A 16,137-nucleotide genomic window follows, 5' to 3' on the forward strand; every position below is an offset into this window, starting at 1 on the left:
AACACCTGGCACCCAGCCACCTCCACTCTGGCTGTACCATTTAATAGGAATGTGAGCTGCAGCATGTAATAAATAATGAATTACTGATTTGTTTTGATCCACAGGAGCCTTTTTTCTCTGCAGTTCTTCCCTTATTGCATTTCATTTGCTCTCCACTGTAACCTAGGGCAGGACTTGTGTAACATTATCATTACTGCACATTTCCTGTCCTTGAATTCTGAATTCTCTGTGGTGAATAGTTTAGTGATTAATTTTTAATGGTCAAGGATAGACTTTCAGTGTAAAAAAAAATAAATTATTTAGATTTCTTTCAAATCCAAACAAAGAATTTGGCTGTTGGGCTATCCCAAGAATGCATCTGGAATTATTTCCATCTGGAAGTTGCACTAAGTTGTGTGTTGTCCTTCTCTGTGTGATGGAAAAATTGGTGGACACTCTTATTATTGAACCAAATCCTGTCACTGTTGGGTTTGTCATATGCACCTGAATTTCTGGAGTATCACTAATCTAGCTACTGTCTTACTAACTGCTTTTATGTACCTCACTCTAGTGATGAAGAGCTCTCTCAGTATCTTCTCCAGCTTGTGCAAGTCCTGAAGTATGAGCCTTTTCTGGATTGTGCACTCTCCAGGTTTCTCTTGGAAAGAGCACTTGGAAACAGGAGAATAGGACAGATGTTGTTCTGGCACCTGAGGTAGGAGATTTTCCTTTTCATCTTTCTGAAACTGTTGAGACTAATTGGACTTTCAAATATGACTTCTTGAGGATTCTTCTAAATGAGCCATTATCATAGTGCCCCACAACTCCTCTTCGTTTCTTTATCTTTGGCATCTATAAATCAGACTTCCCATTAAAAATAAATTAGAGTGGTCTGTAATCTACCCTTGCATGAAAGTATTCCAAAATGCATTCAGCTCTGACTACCTGATGAGTTAGGTTTGTAAATACCCATGTGTTTGTTTTGGCTGTGGGTGCAGTAAAAGCGCAATATTTATACCTCACAGTTGGGAAAAATTATTATTGTTGCCAGTCTAACAGAAAATAAAAACTGTTCTGTGTGTTCTTGCTACTTTTGATGAGCAGCTTCATGAATGGCAGAAGCCTTGGCAGAATGGACTGGAATAGGCTGATTCTGTCTTTTGGAGCACAATTAATTTTAATACTTCTAGCTAAAAGGAGCAAGTTACATGAAAATGTTTTGGAGGATAATTGGCTCTGATACCAAGTTCAGTGGTTTGTTTCAAAGTGTTCTCCTTCAGGCAAATTGGGCTTTTCCCTTACAAAGGTTGGAGAATGTGTGATTTAAAGTCAGCCCTTCAGTGACTTCTCAGTGCTGCTCTGAATAAAAGGTCCTGAAGCAGGTGTGCAGTCACCACCTCTTGGCATGAACATTGCTGCCCCCAGAGCAGTCTTGGGCCTTGAAACAAGGATCCTGCATCCAAACTGGCCTGTCCTCATTGTCTCCAGCACAGAGGGGTTCTAGCATTTTCTAAGAAATCTGGCTTTTTGTTTCACCTACATGACCATGAAGTGTTTTAGTGTTTGATGTGACCATGAGGTGTTTTAGTGTTTGTTTTGGGGATTTCTGTGTTTGTTTTATGTTTTTGAATGGCTGGAGTGATGCAGTTGTGTAAATCTGTGATGTGATGAGCAGCTTTTCCCCCTGCAGGTCGGAGGTTCACATCCCCGCCGTGTCGGTGCAGTTTGGTTTGATTCTGGAGGCTTATTGCAGGGGGAGTGTGGCGCATATGAAGGTGCTGGCTAAACAGGTAGGGACTTTGCTTTGCTGTCATCCTGACCTATCCAAGCCTGGAACTCCCATCCTTATTCCATTGCTCCTGGGGGGGTATTGCCTGCTTTGACAAAGGTAGGTGTGAGTAACAAAGGGAATTAAAAGGGCTGAGTGATGGGGCAGCCTCCATGGCACAGAAGGCAGCCAGGGCTGTGGGGCCTCAGGGAGAAGGTTTTGCAGTGCTCCAAGACCTGTGAGACACCTTCATCACTGACTGTGTATTCTGGACACAGCAGAGACTCTCTGGATTAACTGAAGAAGGGCTTTGTACATTTCAAGTTTTTCTCCCTGTAACAGTAGCTTGTTTGAAATTTTACCTGGATTACTCCAGGACTACTTCCTGCGGCTTTGGCTTTCGTTAAAAGGTGCAAATCATTCAAATAGTCATTTTAGTGTTAATATAGGTCTGTCATGTACACATACACACAGAGAAAGAAAAAAGGAGAGATATGTTTTCTTTTAAATACCCTAATAAACATGAGAGGTTTGCTTTTGAAAGCACTAATTGTATCAGCTGATCATTAAGAGACACTCACGTTTGAATCACGTTTGAAGTCTCTAATGCAGTTTTAGTGAGTTAATTTAGATTGTGATCTTAAAAATATTTGAAAAATGGTCTCTCTTTGGAGTTAAAGTATTTTATTATATCAGGCCAGTCACTCAGTGGATGAGTAACCGATGGTAGTGTTTGTCTGCATTGAAACTGTGTTTTAGGAACACATGGAACAGGGATGGTCTGTTGTGCTCTTTATTGCTGCAGCTCACTGGACGTAGAAAAGACCATTTCTTCCATGTGTGCTCGTTAGCATTGTCAAAACCATGAAAAGAGTAGGTGGTGAAATGCTTTAAGCAATAGACATAAGGTCAGTGAAGTTTTTGTGCACTTTACAGGAAGCAAATGTCAGTAAAATCAAAGAAGGGGCAAAAAAATTCCCAACTGTGCAAACACGGAAGAAATTCAAAGTAGAAATACTTCAAAAAGTTCCTGTTTGTACAACACAGGTTCCATTTTGTTCTCTTGTCACTGATGTTTGTACAGCTCCTAGAATAGTGGAAAAGCAGAACACTTTTGGTTTTGACAGATGGCTGACCTGGCAGCTCTCCACTGCCCAGTTTTATAATCAAACTCCATACAATTTCCACAGCATCCTGCCTGGCAGGGTTCAGGCTGTGGGAGGGATGAGTTTTGACTCAGCACCTTGTAAGTCAGGCTGAAGCTTCCTTGTATAGAAATTTCATAATTGTTACATTGCTGCTGTTTGCTAGAGCATGTGTACTGCTCAGCATCTCACTGCTGCAAACACAGCTGATTGTTACAAGAACTATTTGGTGAAAAAGTTGTTTAGATGTAAAAGTTGAATTTGTTCTATGTGCTATCTAGGTTTGTGAAAGGGCTTTGCTCTGTCAGTGTTAGACATTTAGATCACCAGTTTCCTTGGAGATTTTGAAACAGTAAAAAACTTTGCAAAACAGAAGGGGGGAAAAGGAGTTAAACCCACCTGTACTATTGCAAATAATTGCCTTGACTTTTTACACATTTCTAAGGTAAAAACTTTGCTTAATTGAGATTCTATGGTTTCAAACACCTTAGCCAATTAAAGCTTTCTTATTCTGCCTGACTTCAGCAGGTTTTTAATGGCACACATCTAAGACTTGGCTCTTTGAAGTATCTGCATCCACAGCTCATCTCCAGTAATGTCTCAGTTTGTTAGAGTATGAAATAATCACTATTTCTGTTCCTTCAGTATGCCTAGGGGCACCTATGTTATGTGCTTTGCTGAAATAGGGAACTAAAAATTGTACTTTGAAGAAGGAATTTGTGTTAATGTGTCATACATTAAAATGCCTCGTTCAGTTTTTTTGGAAATGCTAAGTCATGCTTTTAAAAGTGACTTAAAGTTTAGGAGCTTTCATCTCATTGGTGTCTCTGTTGATCATGAAAATGGTATTTCTGAAACATGAGTGACTTAATTTCCATCCATTATTTTTTAAAAAGTTGTAGAATTATTTTATACTTGGTTTTGTCATGAAATGGGATTTCACATTGTTTTATCTCAAATCAGAGCAATAACTCTTAATGATAAAATATCTCTTTCAGGTGGAAGCCCTCAATAAAATGAAGACTTTAAATAGTCTAATTAAACTGAATGCCATGAAGCAAAGCAAAGCAAAAGGCAAAGATGCAATGCATACGTGTTTGAAACAAAATGCTTACAGAGAAGCACTTTCTGACCTCCAGTCTCCTCTGAATCCTTCTGTTATACTCTCAGAGCTGCAGTAAGTAAAGAATGAGCACAATTTCACTGGACCTTTGCATGGAAACAGTAAAGCAGGAGCACATTGGTGTCTGAACTTCCTCTGGCTGCATTATTCAGCATGTAGTGCCACAGGGAACTTCTCCTATAGTGACAGGGGCTCTGCTGGGCATCTTCTGAGGTTAAGATAGCAGTTAAATTAGAAGATTTTTGCAATCCACTATGAAACTGTCTTAGTCAATGCATTGCCATGGCTAAACATATTTAAATAAGCCTAAAAGTAAATTTGACTGCATTCCTGGCTTCTGTTTTTAACAATAAGCACAAAGGCCACTGAAACTTTTCACAACACTTGAAATTGTCTAAAAATTGATGGGAAATGATATAAAGAAAATAATTTTCTCTGAAGATGAGGGTGATTGATTTAAGCAGTAGAGATAGTTTCATCAGTCTGTATCAAATACATTCCACATGTAACAAATGTGCTCATAGCTTGGTGAATGCTCGTGGCATAGCAGCAGAAAGCAGAGAGAGCATTTAAGTACTTCCAGACTGGAAGTCTAAATAGTCTCTTATGTTCTAAACCATGTTTAGATCTTTTCAGGTGAATTATTCCTATTTGACTAAAACTTCTGGCATGTTTTCTTCTAGTGTTGAGAAGTGTAGATACATGGATTCTAAAATGAAGCCTCTCTGGATAGTGTACAACAACAAAATGTTTGGAGGAGATCTTGTAGGGATCATCTTTAAGAATGGTGATGGTAAGCAATGCTAGAAACTTTCAATTTTTCCTTTTCTTTCTTCATTGGCATGTTTGTACTTGAGCTGTATTATTCTGTTTTGTCATAATATAAACATGGGTTACTCTGACATCAGTAAGCAAATTAAGCATCTTCTGTTTGAGTTTTAAAGCACAGACACTGCCAGTCAGGACAATGTAATTATGGTTAATACCACTTTAACCCTTAGGCTGGGTGAGTATTTTTAGATCCCTTTTTCTGAAGGCCTTGGAAGCTAGAGGAAGTGTGTGAGGAATGGAAGCAGTGGTGTCACCTTTCATTGCAGATCTCCGGCAGGACATGTTGACGCTCCAGATTCTGCGCTTGATGGACATTCTGTGGAAAGAGGCTGGCCTGGATCTCCGGTAAGGATCTCCCCAGGGCTGGTTTGTTTGGATGGAGAGTCTGCTTTTAGAAATAAAGTTTTCCTGTTTTTACCACCTTCCCCACTGTCCCCTTTCTACACATCTGTCTGGGTGCCCAGAGGTTTCAGCTGTCACAGCCAGGGCGAGCAGGCTGTGGGAAGCGTTACCTCCTCTCCTTCCAGCTGTGAGCAGAGCTCTCATTGCTGCTCACACCAGCACTGGGAACACCTGCAACTCTGAGGTCACTTTCTCTTGTTGGTAAAACACTGTTTGGATGCCAGAATGTGTTTTTCCAGCCAGAAACACCTTTGCATCTTCCAAAGTCTCTTGCAAAGCAGCTTTCTTATTTTCATATGCTTGATAAGGTAAACATGACTTCTTTGAACAAATACTGGAGTGTTCCTAAGAGCAACAGTGTCAGTCATTGCTCAGTGTTATCACACAAACCTCTAGTATATGGGAAACATTTCCACCCAAATTTATGAACCAGTTTTAGGTAATATAATTCACAAATTCAAGTTTCAGTTTAGGGAAGTAGTCCTAAAGGGAGTACTGGGTGTCACATTATTAGAAACTGGTTTTAGCCATAATTTAAATTTTGAATGCTTGTGCAAGAGCTGTAATTCTCCATGTTTAAGTGTTGTTTACAAATCTAGAAGTATTTATATTTAAGTATTGCCTGAAATACTTAATTTAGATTCTTGGAGCTCTTTTCAAATTTTTTTATGGTTCAAGTATAGTAGTGGGAGCTACATTAGACACATAATATCAGCACAGGTGAGTAAAATTATCAACTTGTCAGTTAGAATGCTTAAGGAAAGGTGGGAATGTGAATTACAAATTGGTTCTGGAAAGGTACATTTGTAATGAGATGGTTGAATGTGTGTGAAGTTGAACACTGACTTGAAGAAATCTTAGGCCATTAATGTCATTATAAATTGACTGTGAGGAGGCTGATCCAGCATTTGGGGGCAAGGACAGCCTCTGGCAGCTGTGGAATCCCAGCTGAGGCATTCCTCAGTAGCTGCCTTCCCATAAGTTGTTTGTGGTTCCAGCCTGGGCCACACACTGTGCCTAGCAAACAGGAATAGTGATTAGAGTCATCAAATATGCTTTTCCTGGCTAAGGCATTTTTTTAAAAAGCAACAAAGGAAAACCAAAAAGTAGCTCTGATGTCCAAGATTTTTCTTAAAACTCTGCAAAGAAAGAAAAGTAGAAAGGGGAAGTTCCTCGTGAGAATTGAAGTTCTATATTTGGCCTCTGCAATTTGTTTGCTTAACTGGGAGCATCTTCCTTACATTCATTCTGTCATAGTTGCCATTATGAAATAAAATCCTGCAATTGAGGCAGGGTTACAGTTTAGTGTCTGTCAGAGATCAATCAGGCACTTGCCAGGAGAAGGCTCTGAAATGACCTTCCTTGGGAGCAGAATTGGACAAAATAGCACTCTGAACACCCAGAGCATGAGGGAACAGCCCCGAGGGTGAGACTTTGGCATCTCAGTGTTCATAGCATGCATCTCTCAAGAAGAGACAGCTCCAGAATCTGTGAGCCAGCAATGGTGGAGTGAGTTCTTTGCCATGTTCGTGAGTCAGGACTCAGTGGTTAGTTTTTGCCTGGGGGAGAGGCATAGTCTCAGCTGAAAAAGTAGTACCAAAGGGCTGCTTTCCTGAAAAATACTGTTGTGTGCCCATACCAATGAGTGCAGTCTTTGCTTCTTGCCCTGTATCATCCTTAGTTTCCCTTAAATTATTTCCATTTGTGGATGCACAATGGATTTTGCACTTTTCAACTTTTTTCCACTGCAGAGAGTCTGGTAACTCCATCCAAGTGAAAGCAGGGCTTGTCACTCATGCCAGCAGTGTCAGAGCAGCTCTTGCTGCTGCCTCTCCTCCCACATCTGTCATGTTTTGCCATGAGCAAATTGTCCATCTTCTATGAGGCATGGATCAAACGCAGCCATTGCACCACTGAGCTGGGGACAGGATCAGTTGCCTTCTAATTGAGCTGCAATCCACACTCAGTTCTCTGGCAGTGATTGAAAATGATACCTTAGTTCAGTCTGTGTCTAAAGCTAGCGTGATATTCCCAGTGGGATTTCTCAGCTCTAGAGAGGAACACCAAATAGAGATTGACTTTGGGAGCTGAAGGAAGAGAAATCTTTTGTTTGTTTAATTGCCAATTAATTTGTTTTGTGGGTGACAAACAGGGCAGGGGTGTATCAGAGAGGACACCTGTGTGCAGGGGGGTGGCACCATGTGCTCCTGTAGGTCCTTCATCCTGAGTTTTCCTGGGGTGTAGGATGGATCTGCTCCCCAGAACAGGACTAGCACCCAGACAAACACTGACACTTAGAGGAGTCTGCCTCGGGTCAGTTCACCTCAAACATCATCCAAGTAGCAGAGAGAAATGAACAAAGCAAAAAGTATGTTTTTTAGTTAATCCCCACACCTTAATTTCGAAGACAAACTTGTACTTGAGCACTGAGCAGGAAATAGATGGCCTATTACAAATACACATCACAGCAGAGGAGCAAAACATCAGTATTCCCAAGAATGCTGTGGGGTCTGTGGTGCTGCACCTCTCAGGAAAATCCTTGTGTTAGAAAGTGTTTGGGCTGCTTTGCCTCTGTTATAACATCAAAGTTGTGTTAATGGAGAAATGAATAAAATAACAGCAACAGAAAATCGTGAATTTGAGGAGTTCGATCTATGCCAGGTCACTTTTGCTGTAGTAAATTGTCATAAAAGTATTTAATACTTGGTTAATTTTTGACCAGATGGAGGACATTGTCCAAAACACTTTTTTGTTTCAGTGCCTGTCTATAGTAGGTTTTCATTTTCATCTCCCTTATGTGTGTGAGATCTGAGGTTAATGGCTGTGTATGAGTGAAATCAGAGTTCACACAGATACTGAAAAATGTATTTGTTACAACTCATAAACATGTCAACATTTTTAAACTATTGGACCTGAAGTTACAGAGAATGTGTTGATAAATCACCAGTATTTTGTGTGTTTGGAAGGGCACTGCTTTGGTGATTTAAACGCTTGAAATAAAGAACAGTTTTAAAGGAGTGAAGAGAATTTTCTGTCCTACCCAGGATTTCAGTATTGATCTGTCCATGGCTTTTGCAGGCTTTAAAAAGCAGGGAGCATATCCTGCTGACAGATGCTGAAGTCAGAAAGACCAGGATGAGATGGAAAGGGCCCAGAGGATTTGTCCCTAACTTGACTCCTGTCAAACTGTCTCTCTGACAAGGATGTTTTTTCCTGCAGTTGTAAGCACAGAGCCCTCCAGGGGCTTGAGGCTTTCATCATTGCTTGCTTTTGAAGAGGAAGATGTTGGCCGTGTGCCCGGCTCGGCCACGAGCAGGCTGGGCTGCAGCGCCATGGAAGGAGGCCAGCGTGCACTTTAACCTAGCCAGCTTTGGCTCCCATTTGTGGGGTGGTGATAAGCATGGACAGAGCTTCCCTGTGCCCAGGGGCAACCCCAGCCACCCTCCTGCTCCTGGAGAGGGCTGGAGCTGGGCAGGGCTCAGCACAGAAGCGGGAGGAACGTTGTGATCCTGAACTTCTGCTGCTGTTTTGAAGTTGAGTGCTCTTGAAATACACTGTTGAATCTGGTTTTCAGTGGACTTTGTTGCCAGTAGGGAAGAACCCCAGCCTACATTGTTACTGCTTCTGATGCCTTAGGATTTTAGCTTTTCTGGTTTTCAGATCCTGTAGTGCATTAGTGCATAACTCTGAGCTCCACACAGAGTGTTAGTGAGCTCTCTTCACACTTTGGTCAGGCAGAACAACCCTTCCAGGCCTGAGAGCCAAGGACACCCCACAGCCTCAGGCCCTGAAAGAATAAACAAAAGTGAATTGGGGGGAGCAAACTGGGAGTAAATTACTCCATTAGCTGAAGCTGTAATTGGAGCATTAACCCCTGGGATGGAAATGGACCAAACTTGTAATTGTCTGAAAAACTTGTGCCCATCTTCCAGCTTGGGTGCAGCCTCTGGGAGGTTTCTGACTGCCCAAGGTGTGCCTGTTGAAGGCCTTCAATAAACACCCACTTTATTCTCTTAACTCTGTCCAGCCCCTGCTCTGGGGAGCCACCCCAAGGCATCACTACTTGCACCACTTCGGTTGTGTTATCCCTTTGGTGGAGAAACTGCTCAGTTCCCTGATAGCTGTCAGGCAAAAACGTTGTCTGTAATTTTGTAAGGAATTTTATTTCTTCCATGGCTTGGCATAATAGGCTGTGTCAGTTAAGAGATGTGGTTATGGTTTCTAGCAATCCAACTTAGTATCTTATATTAAACTTTAATATATTAAACTTAATACCTTACATTAAAATGTGTATATATATATATATATATATATATATAGTTTTATATATAAATACTAAAGACAGTTCACCAGCAGTATTCCTCCTTTATATGTGTATGTATGTATGTCTGAAGGCACACACATCCATTTTAATGTCCTGCAATTGTTTTATACAGCTCTGTATAAAACTATATGTACTCACATCAGTGAGTGCTGATGTAAACCTTGTGTGCTGCAGTGTAGATTTTTGTTGGTATCCATTCTCTTACCCAAGGACCATGACCACAATTGAGATAATATTCTTGGCCTGAGCTGCCTGGCATAAGAGCAGACATCAATTTGTGATGCATTGCCTTTGAAAAGTTTGCTGTAAGTTTCCATTGCACATGCTGAGCTCCCATCTCACAGGGTGTTGCCATTCTGATCAGCTTTTTAAGTATCTGGAGGGAGGAAATGTACTGGAAAAGAATACACTTACCTATTTGTACACATCTCTCTTTGATTTCCATCTTTAACTGTGTCTCACTGCAATGCAGTGACATGGTAAGAGCTATTTTCACTGGTGTGTGAATGCACAGCTGTGTTCTGAGACACCAAGCCAGTTAAGAAATGTATTCCTGTGTTCCATTGGGTTTCTATGCTTCAGTTTAGTAAGAGCTGGAAAACATTCTTTATGTTAGTATTTATAAGGATTTCTAGCATTTTCCTTTGAAGCAGGAAGAAGGTGGAAAAGGATAAGATCCTCTTTTGCATTTCGAGCAATAATTCATGGGGAATGAACTGGAGTGGGTCAGGGTCTGTGCAGGCAGGAATTCACAAATGCAGGCACAGGGCTCCCTCTGTGGCTTGTCCTGGAAAATTACAAGAAACTGGGTTCTAGTAAAAAGGAAAAGTTAGGCTTTTAAAAATGTCTCTCTTTTACATCTATGTACAGAATAGGAAAAATGGATGTTTTAAATGTATTGCTGGTTTTTCACCTTTAGAAAAAATTCCTATGTGTTAACCTTTGAGATGTTACTGTTCAAGTGAGTGATTGAGCCATCTCCAAAAATTGAGTACACACTAAAGAAACATTTTGCTGTTTGAGGTTCTGACATGATTCTGTGTTTCGTTGCAGGATATTGCCCTATGGCTGTTTAGCAACTGGAGATCACTCTGGCCTCATTGAGGCTGTTTCTAGTTCAGAAACCATTGCTGACATTCAGTTAAACAGCAGCAACGTTGCTGCAGCTGCTGCCTTCAACAAGGATGCGCTCTTGAACTGGCTGAAGGAATACAATTTAGGGTAATTTCTTACAGTTATTCTCTCAGCTACAGTATAAGCTACAAAATTCCTCTGAAATTTCTCTTTCAGTGTTGAGGAAGGCGTAGTTTCTTGCTAATTGTTTTTCTAGCATGTCAAATTCTGCCTGAGATTCATGGTACCCTTGGGCCTGGTGTTGGCAGCATTTTGGCTGTATGCTGTTGAGTAAGTTATATTCAATTTGGCAGCACAAGCAAACCCAAGAATACTACATGTGTCTCATGCCTTGATGTTGCCTTCCATATTGCTTGTTCTCCATAGCTACCTTTGCAGGTTTTGTTTCTCAAGTATTTCTGGTTTTACAACATCCTGATGGACTTCTGGTTTAAACAAGCAAAAATCCTTTTTGAGGCCAAGGTATGAATTCCAATACTAATACACCAATACTAATGTACTAATACAACTTTCTCTGTGGTTGCAGAGAGGACTTGGATCGAGCCATTGAAGAATTTACTCTGTCCTGTGCTGGCTACTGTGTAGCTACGTATGTGCTGGGAATTGGTGACAGACACAGTGATAATATCATGGTCAGGAAAAATGGGCAGGTAAAAACCCCTTCTGTAGGCAGAATGCCTTTGGTGTCTTTGCTATGCAAGAGTTCTCTTGAGAACTTGTAATGTCTTTAGTGCCTTGGTGAAAGTAAAGCCACACATGGTTAGAACTGATGTCTGTGGTTCACTGAGGCTTGGAGAGAGCTTCAAGGAAAGGAAATGTGATGCAAAGAGCAAATCTTGGTCCATCAGCAGTTCTGTATGGACAGAAGCTGTTCTGCAGAGCTTCTACAGAACATCCAGGAGGCCTTTTAATGGTTCAGATTCACTGAATAAAAGTGGTCTTAGGGTATCTTGCAAAAGACCGTCTTTAAAAATCCATTAATTCCATTTTGGAGCAGTGTGGCTCTGGAGTGAGTCTGTGCAGCTCAGCCCTGCAGAAATGCTCAGAGTGGAACTCAGCCCCAGCACAATGCTGTGCACTCAGAACCCTGGGGGGGTGCTCCTAGACATGTCTTTTCTTAATTGTTACTCTGTAATGTAACTTGTCTGATTAAATTGAACTTTTTCTGCCTAGAAAACCAGCAGGGGTTATAAAATTGAGAGTTTTACAGACATTTGCAGTATTCCCTTAAGGTTGTAAGTCCTAGAAGAAATCTGGAGTGCCCTTATCCTTGATTCTAACATGGGGAACTGCTACAGGGTCCTTCAGATTAACCCAGCTCTGCTACCTCTGCCTCTGTCCTTGTGTGGGAAGGCCTTGGATGTGATGATGGTGAGCCTCATGGGCCCATCCTTGGGCTCATTTTTGTCTGGTACTGCCACCAAGATGTCTGGTGGCAGCAGCACCTTAAATCTGAGTGAATCTTTTGCTGCAGTGGTCATTCTGAAGTGCATGGATGTTATTTTAAATCTTGAAGTGTTTTAGAACCAAATACTCCCAAAGAGTTTTGAAGAGTCATATTAGGAGTTAACTGTTCTTGATATCATCATCCTGTAGGGATATTAGAAAAGTGACACTTTTTGCTGGAGAAATTATTTTTCACTTGTTTTTCTGTTGTTTTTTTTAGCTGTTTCACATAGATTTTGGGCATATTCTTGGAAACTTTAAGTCCAAGTTTGGAATTAAAAGGGAACGGGTACCTTTCATACTCACCTATGATTTCATTCATGTTATTCAACAAGGAAAAACAGGGAACACTGAAAAATTTGGCCGGTGAGTGTTACTTTGATCAGTTTGTAATTGAGATGATAATTTCCAGCATACCACAACATACCTGGGGTTGGTTTGTTCATTTGCACTTGTGTGGAAGTGTACCATCACACATTTACAGGGCTGTCTGCTGCTCTCCCTGAGCTGGGATGTCACAGATGGCTTCAGAACCAGAAGCTGCAGCTCTGCAGTTGCTTCTATCTCCCACAGCAGGAGGTGGCAGGTTCTGCCGGGTTCAGCTCTGCCTGCAGCAGCTCTGGGCTCTCTTGTTCAAGCAAGATGAGGACTGCCCTTAGGAACAGGTTCCCTCCTGTCCATCAGGGCATGTTCATTGTGCTGCCCTCACAAGGCCATGCTGGCCTTGCTTGGATGCTTGGCCATGAGGAGCCAGGTGCTTGTGATCTGCCAGCCCTGGTAGCTGGTTCAGTTTTGACCATGGAGGAATTAGAAATGACAGAGATTAGAGGGGCTGCAACAGAGCTTTGGCTTTTCCACTGTAGCTCACCCTATAGGATCATCAGGGCATTTTACCTGACAAATTCTCAGGGAAGTGGGACTGTGACCTCTGGCACTTTTGTTCTTTCTGAAGAGCAGCTAGTGGTGTTTCATACTGAGGGCTCGCTGGGGAGACATGGGCTGTGTTTGTGAGAGCACACTGGGGGTTCTGCAGGCTCCTGCCCTCTGTGCAGCGTTCCACAGTGTGCATTTGTCAGAGCAGGTAACAGATTCTGGTTGCAGCCATTTCCATGTGTGTAACTGTCCCTGTTGTGCTCCCTGCACTGCCCGGCTCCCGCAGGTTCCGGCAGTACTGTGAGGAAGCCTACCTGATCCTGCGCAAGCACGGCAACCTATTTATTACCCTCTTTGCACTGATGCTGACTGCAGGGCTGCCAGAGCTCACCTCTGTCAAGGACATCCAGTATCTCAAGGTAAAGTAGGAGCTACAGCTCAGCAGGACTCAGCAATTTTCCAGAATGTGAATTTTTGATTCCAAGATTAATACATTTTAGTTGTTTTCCGTTTCTGTCAAGATTTCCCCACAATCCTCAAAGCTCTATAGAACAAGGTCTGTAGTCAGTCTTGGCACCCAAAGGATGAGTTTAGGATCTGTGCATCTTAAATGGAGTCACCTCAGGGGTATTTTACTTCCTGGCTCATGCACAAGCATAGACCTGGAAAGGTGAAAATGATCTGCTTCATTCTCTTCCAGTTTTATCTTTAAAGCCAGGAAGATGCATGGTTTAACCCAACTGATGTATTGCTCAATGAGTAGTAAGCAAAAAAGAGAGCAAAGGAGAGCAAAACACACCGTGACTTGTGTTGAAAGGTGAAGGAGCCTTTAACTGTGCTTTTTAAAGTTCCTAACAGTCCTTGTTTCTCTGTTGCTTTAGGACTCCCTTGCCCTAGGGAAGAGTGAGGAAGAAGCACTAAAACAGTTCAAGCAAAAGTTTGATGAAGCTCTGCGGGAAAGTTGGACTACTAAAGTGAACTGGATGGCTCACACTGTCAGAAAAGATTACAGGTCCTAGGAGGTTGTGGCATTTGCACTAAGCTGAAGGTTACCTTGATCAGTGTTTGTAAAGAGTTTCATACGGACCAACAAAACTTCAGGAAGCGCTGGGACAACGCTCTCAGGCACAGGGTGGTTCTGGGGGAGCCCCACACAGGGCTAGCAGTTGATCCTGATGGGTTCCTTCCAACTCAGCACATTCTGTGATTCTATGAACTGATCCAAAACAAGAAACACTGTCACACGACAGTGAAAACAAACGGACTGAAATAACTCCCATGTCTTTTGCACTCTGCTTCTGAATGCTTGATTCCAAGACTGTCTCTACAGTTAGTGAACATCCTGGATAATCAGTTCCTGCTGACTTTGCACGCTGAGAGCTACTAGGCATTTTTAAAAATTCTTTGGTACTTTATGGAGGTGTAAATATTTGTTTTTATACATTAGGGTAATGTGCTCTAACATATCCTCAGGAGGTTTGAAGACCTCTGACAGAACTGTTCTTTGTTTAAAGTTAGGACTTGAAGAGTAAATTTTTTTTTTATATATATATATCCTAATCTGGCTAAAAGATGAGCATATTGTGTATATTTTTCTTATGACCTCTGCCCTGCTGGCACAGATGCATTAATTTTACTGTAAATAGCAGCCACGGTATCACTGTACTGCAGGGAGCTGCTTCATGTCTGTGCTGCTGCCCAAGGAAGGGTGGGGGAGACCTCCTACAGATGTGATGCAGCATCCAGATGTTCAGGTTGCACAATTTTGTTCCTCTGACTTAGCACACAAAAGAAACCCTTCAGAATGAGGAAGGTTAGGCCAATTCCAAACGTGCATGAGACTCCCTCACTGATTACAGTCTCCCACTCAGCCTCTGGGGCTTTGCCTTCAGCTCCCAGAGAGGCACAATTTGGTTTGGTTCCTGCAAGAAGCTCCTTCCAGCCTTACACTGAAGTTCCTGTCTCAGATCAGTCCTTCCCTGCAAAATGCACTGACCTGTGTAAGGGATGTTTTCATTAAATATACTACACAAAGTGATTTTTTTAGAGCATACATACCAAAAACCCCAGCTGGTTGGAGAAGCAAGAGTTTATGGGAAAAGGTCATTCCACAGAACACCAATGCAGTCACTGATCTCTCTGTATTTATTAAAAGCTTGCAGTAATGTTGCTTTACCAAGATATATATGTTGAAGATGGTTGCTGAAGAAACTGGATTTGTTTTAATTTATTTAGTGAGGTACCAGGCTTTTAGGTGCTTAAATGGAGAGCAAATTCATTATGTGCAATAGGGAACTGCTGGTTAAAAGATGTGACAAACTGTTCCTGAACATCAGCAAAGAGAGGTTTAACTACTGCTTGTGCTCTGAGGAACACTGGTAACTCTTGATTCTTGTGGACATTTGAAAGAGAATTAAACATATATATTTACTTTTTGACTAAACACTTGTTCTGCATAGAAATGTTGGATGATGTAGGAATTTAATTAAAGTTGGTTTTACTTTGTTGAGAGTTTTATTTTTGTTGGTTTGGGGTTTCCTTGTTTATTTTAGAGGTTAGGAACTTACCTGGAGTCAGGGTGGTGCTCTGTGTAGGGTGTTGATTTTCTTGTCCTCACCCTGTGGGCTTTTCTGTCTGAAAAGGCTTCTGCTGCTAGAATATTCTACAGGTAACAAGTGGTATGTGGGTTGCTCTTGTTGAGTTTAGGCTTGGAGATTTTTTTTAGGTTTGGGGTTTTTTTTTTAATATACAATACCTTAGCATTTAAAGTGTGCCATGTCCTTTTTTAAATTTCATTATTATTTCTATAGCAGATGGCAGGCAAGTTCAAAGTAAACTCTGCTGCAGGTGACAGCTCTGACAAAAGCAATCTCATCCTTAGGTAATTCACAGGTAATTCACATAAGGAACCGCTCCTGTCAATGCTCTGTTTTTCTGTGAGACAGCACTTGGGCATCTCCGCTCTTGTTGAGGGAGAGCTGGGCTGTTGCAGGACTCTGAGATGAAGCTGCCCCTTGGCTGTCTGGGGCTGCTGTGGGCTCTGGCAGGAGGGAGCACTGTGGCATCTCCATTTCCCTTATTTCCCTCGCTCAGAGGGCAGCTGGGTCTGTGT

At 41.8% G+C, this 16,137-nt stretch overlaps 1 protein-coding gene across 6 annotated transcripts in view; it reads left to right on the top strand.

The window, feature by feature from the left end:
* PIK3CB (phosphatidylinositol-4,5-bisphosphate 3-kinase catalytic subunit beta) overlaps positions 1-15,542 on the top strand; it is an 89,635-nt gene extending 74,093 nt beyond the window's left edge. For all 6 annotated transcript variants that reach the window (XM_015637799.3, XM_015637803.2, XM_015637798.3 and 3 more), the window contains 10 exons: positions 551-694; positions 1,670-1,769; positions 3,891-4,069; positions 4,699-4,808; positions 5,113-5,191; positions 10,626-10,793; positions 11,233-11,356; positions 12,373-12,518; positions 13,312-13,444; positions 13,907-15,542. In XM_015637799.3, the coding sequence (XP_015493285.1) occupies positions 551-694; positions 1,670-1,769; positions 3,891-4,069; positions 4,699-4,808; positions 5,113-5,191; positions 10,626-10,793; positions 11,233-11,356; positions 12,373-12,518; positions 13,312-13,444; positions 13,907-14,044 (1,321 nt within the window). In that variant the 3' untranslated portion in view covers positions 14,045-15,542. The remainder of the gene's footprint in view (positions 1-550; positions 695-1,669; positions 1,770-3,890; positions 4,070-4,698; positions 4,809-5,112; positions 5,192-10,625; positions 10,794-11,232; positions 11,357-12,372; positions 12,519-13,311; positions 13,445-13,906) is intronic.
* Positions 15,543-16,137: the final 595 nt, after the last annotated feature.

The sequence above is a fragment of the Parus major genome, chromosome 9 (assembly GCF_001522545.3).
Source record: "Parus major isolate Abel chromosome 9, Parus_major1.1, whole genome shotgun sequence".
Lineage (NCBI taxonomy): Eukaryota > Metazoa > Chordata > Aves > Passeriformes > Paridae > Parus > Parus major.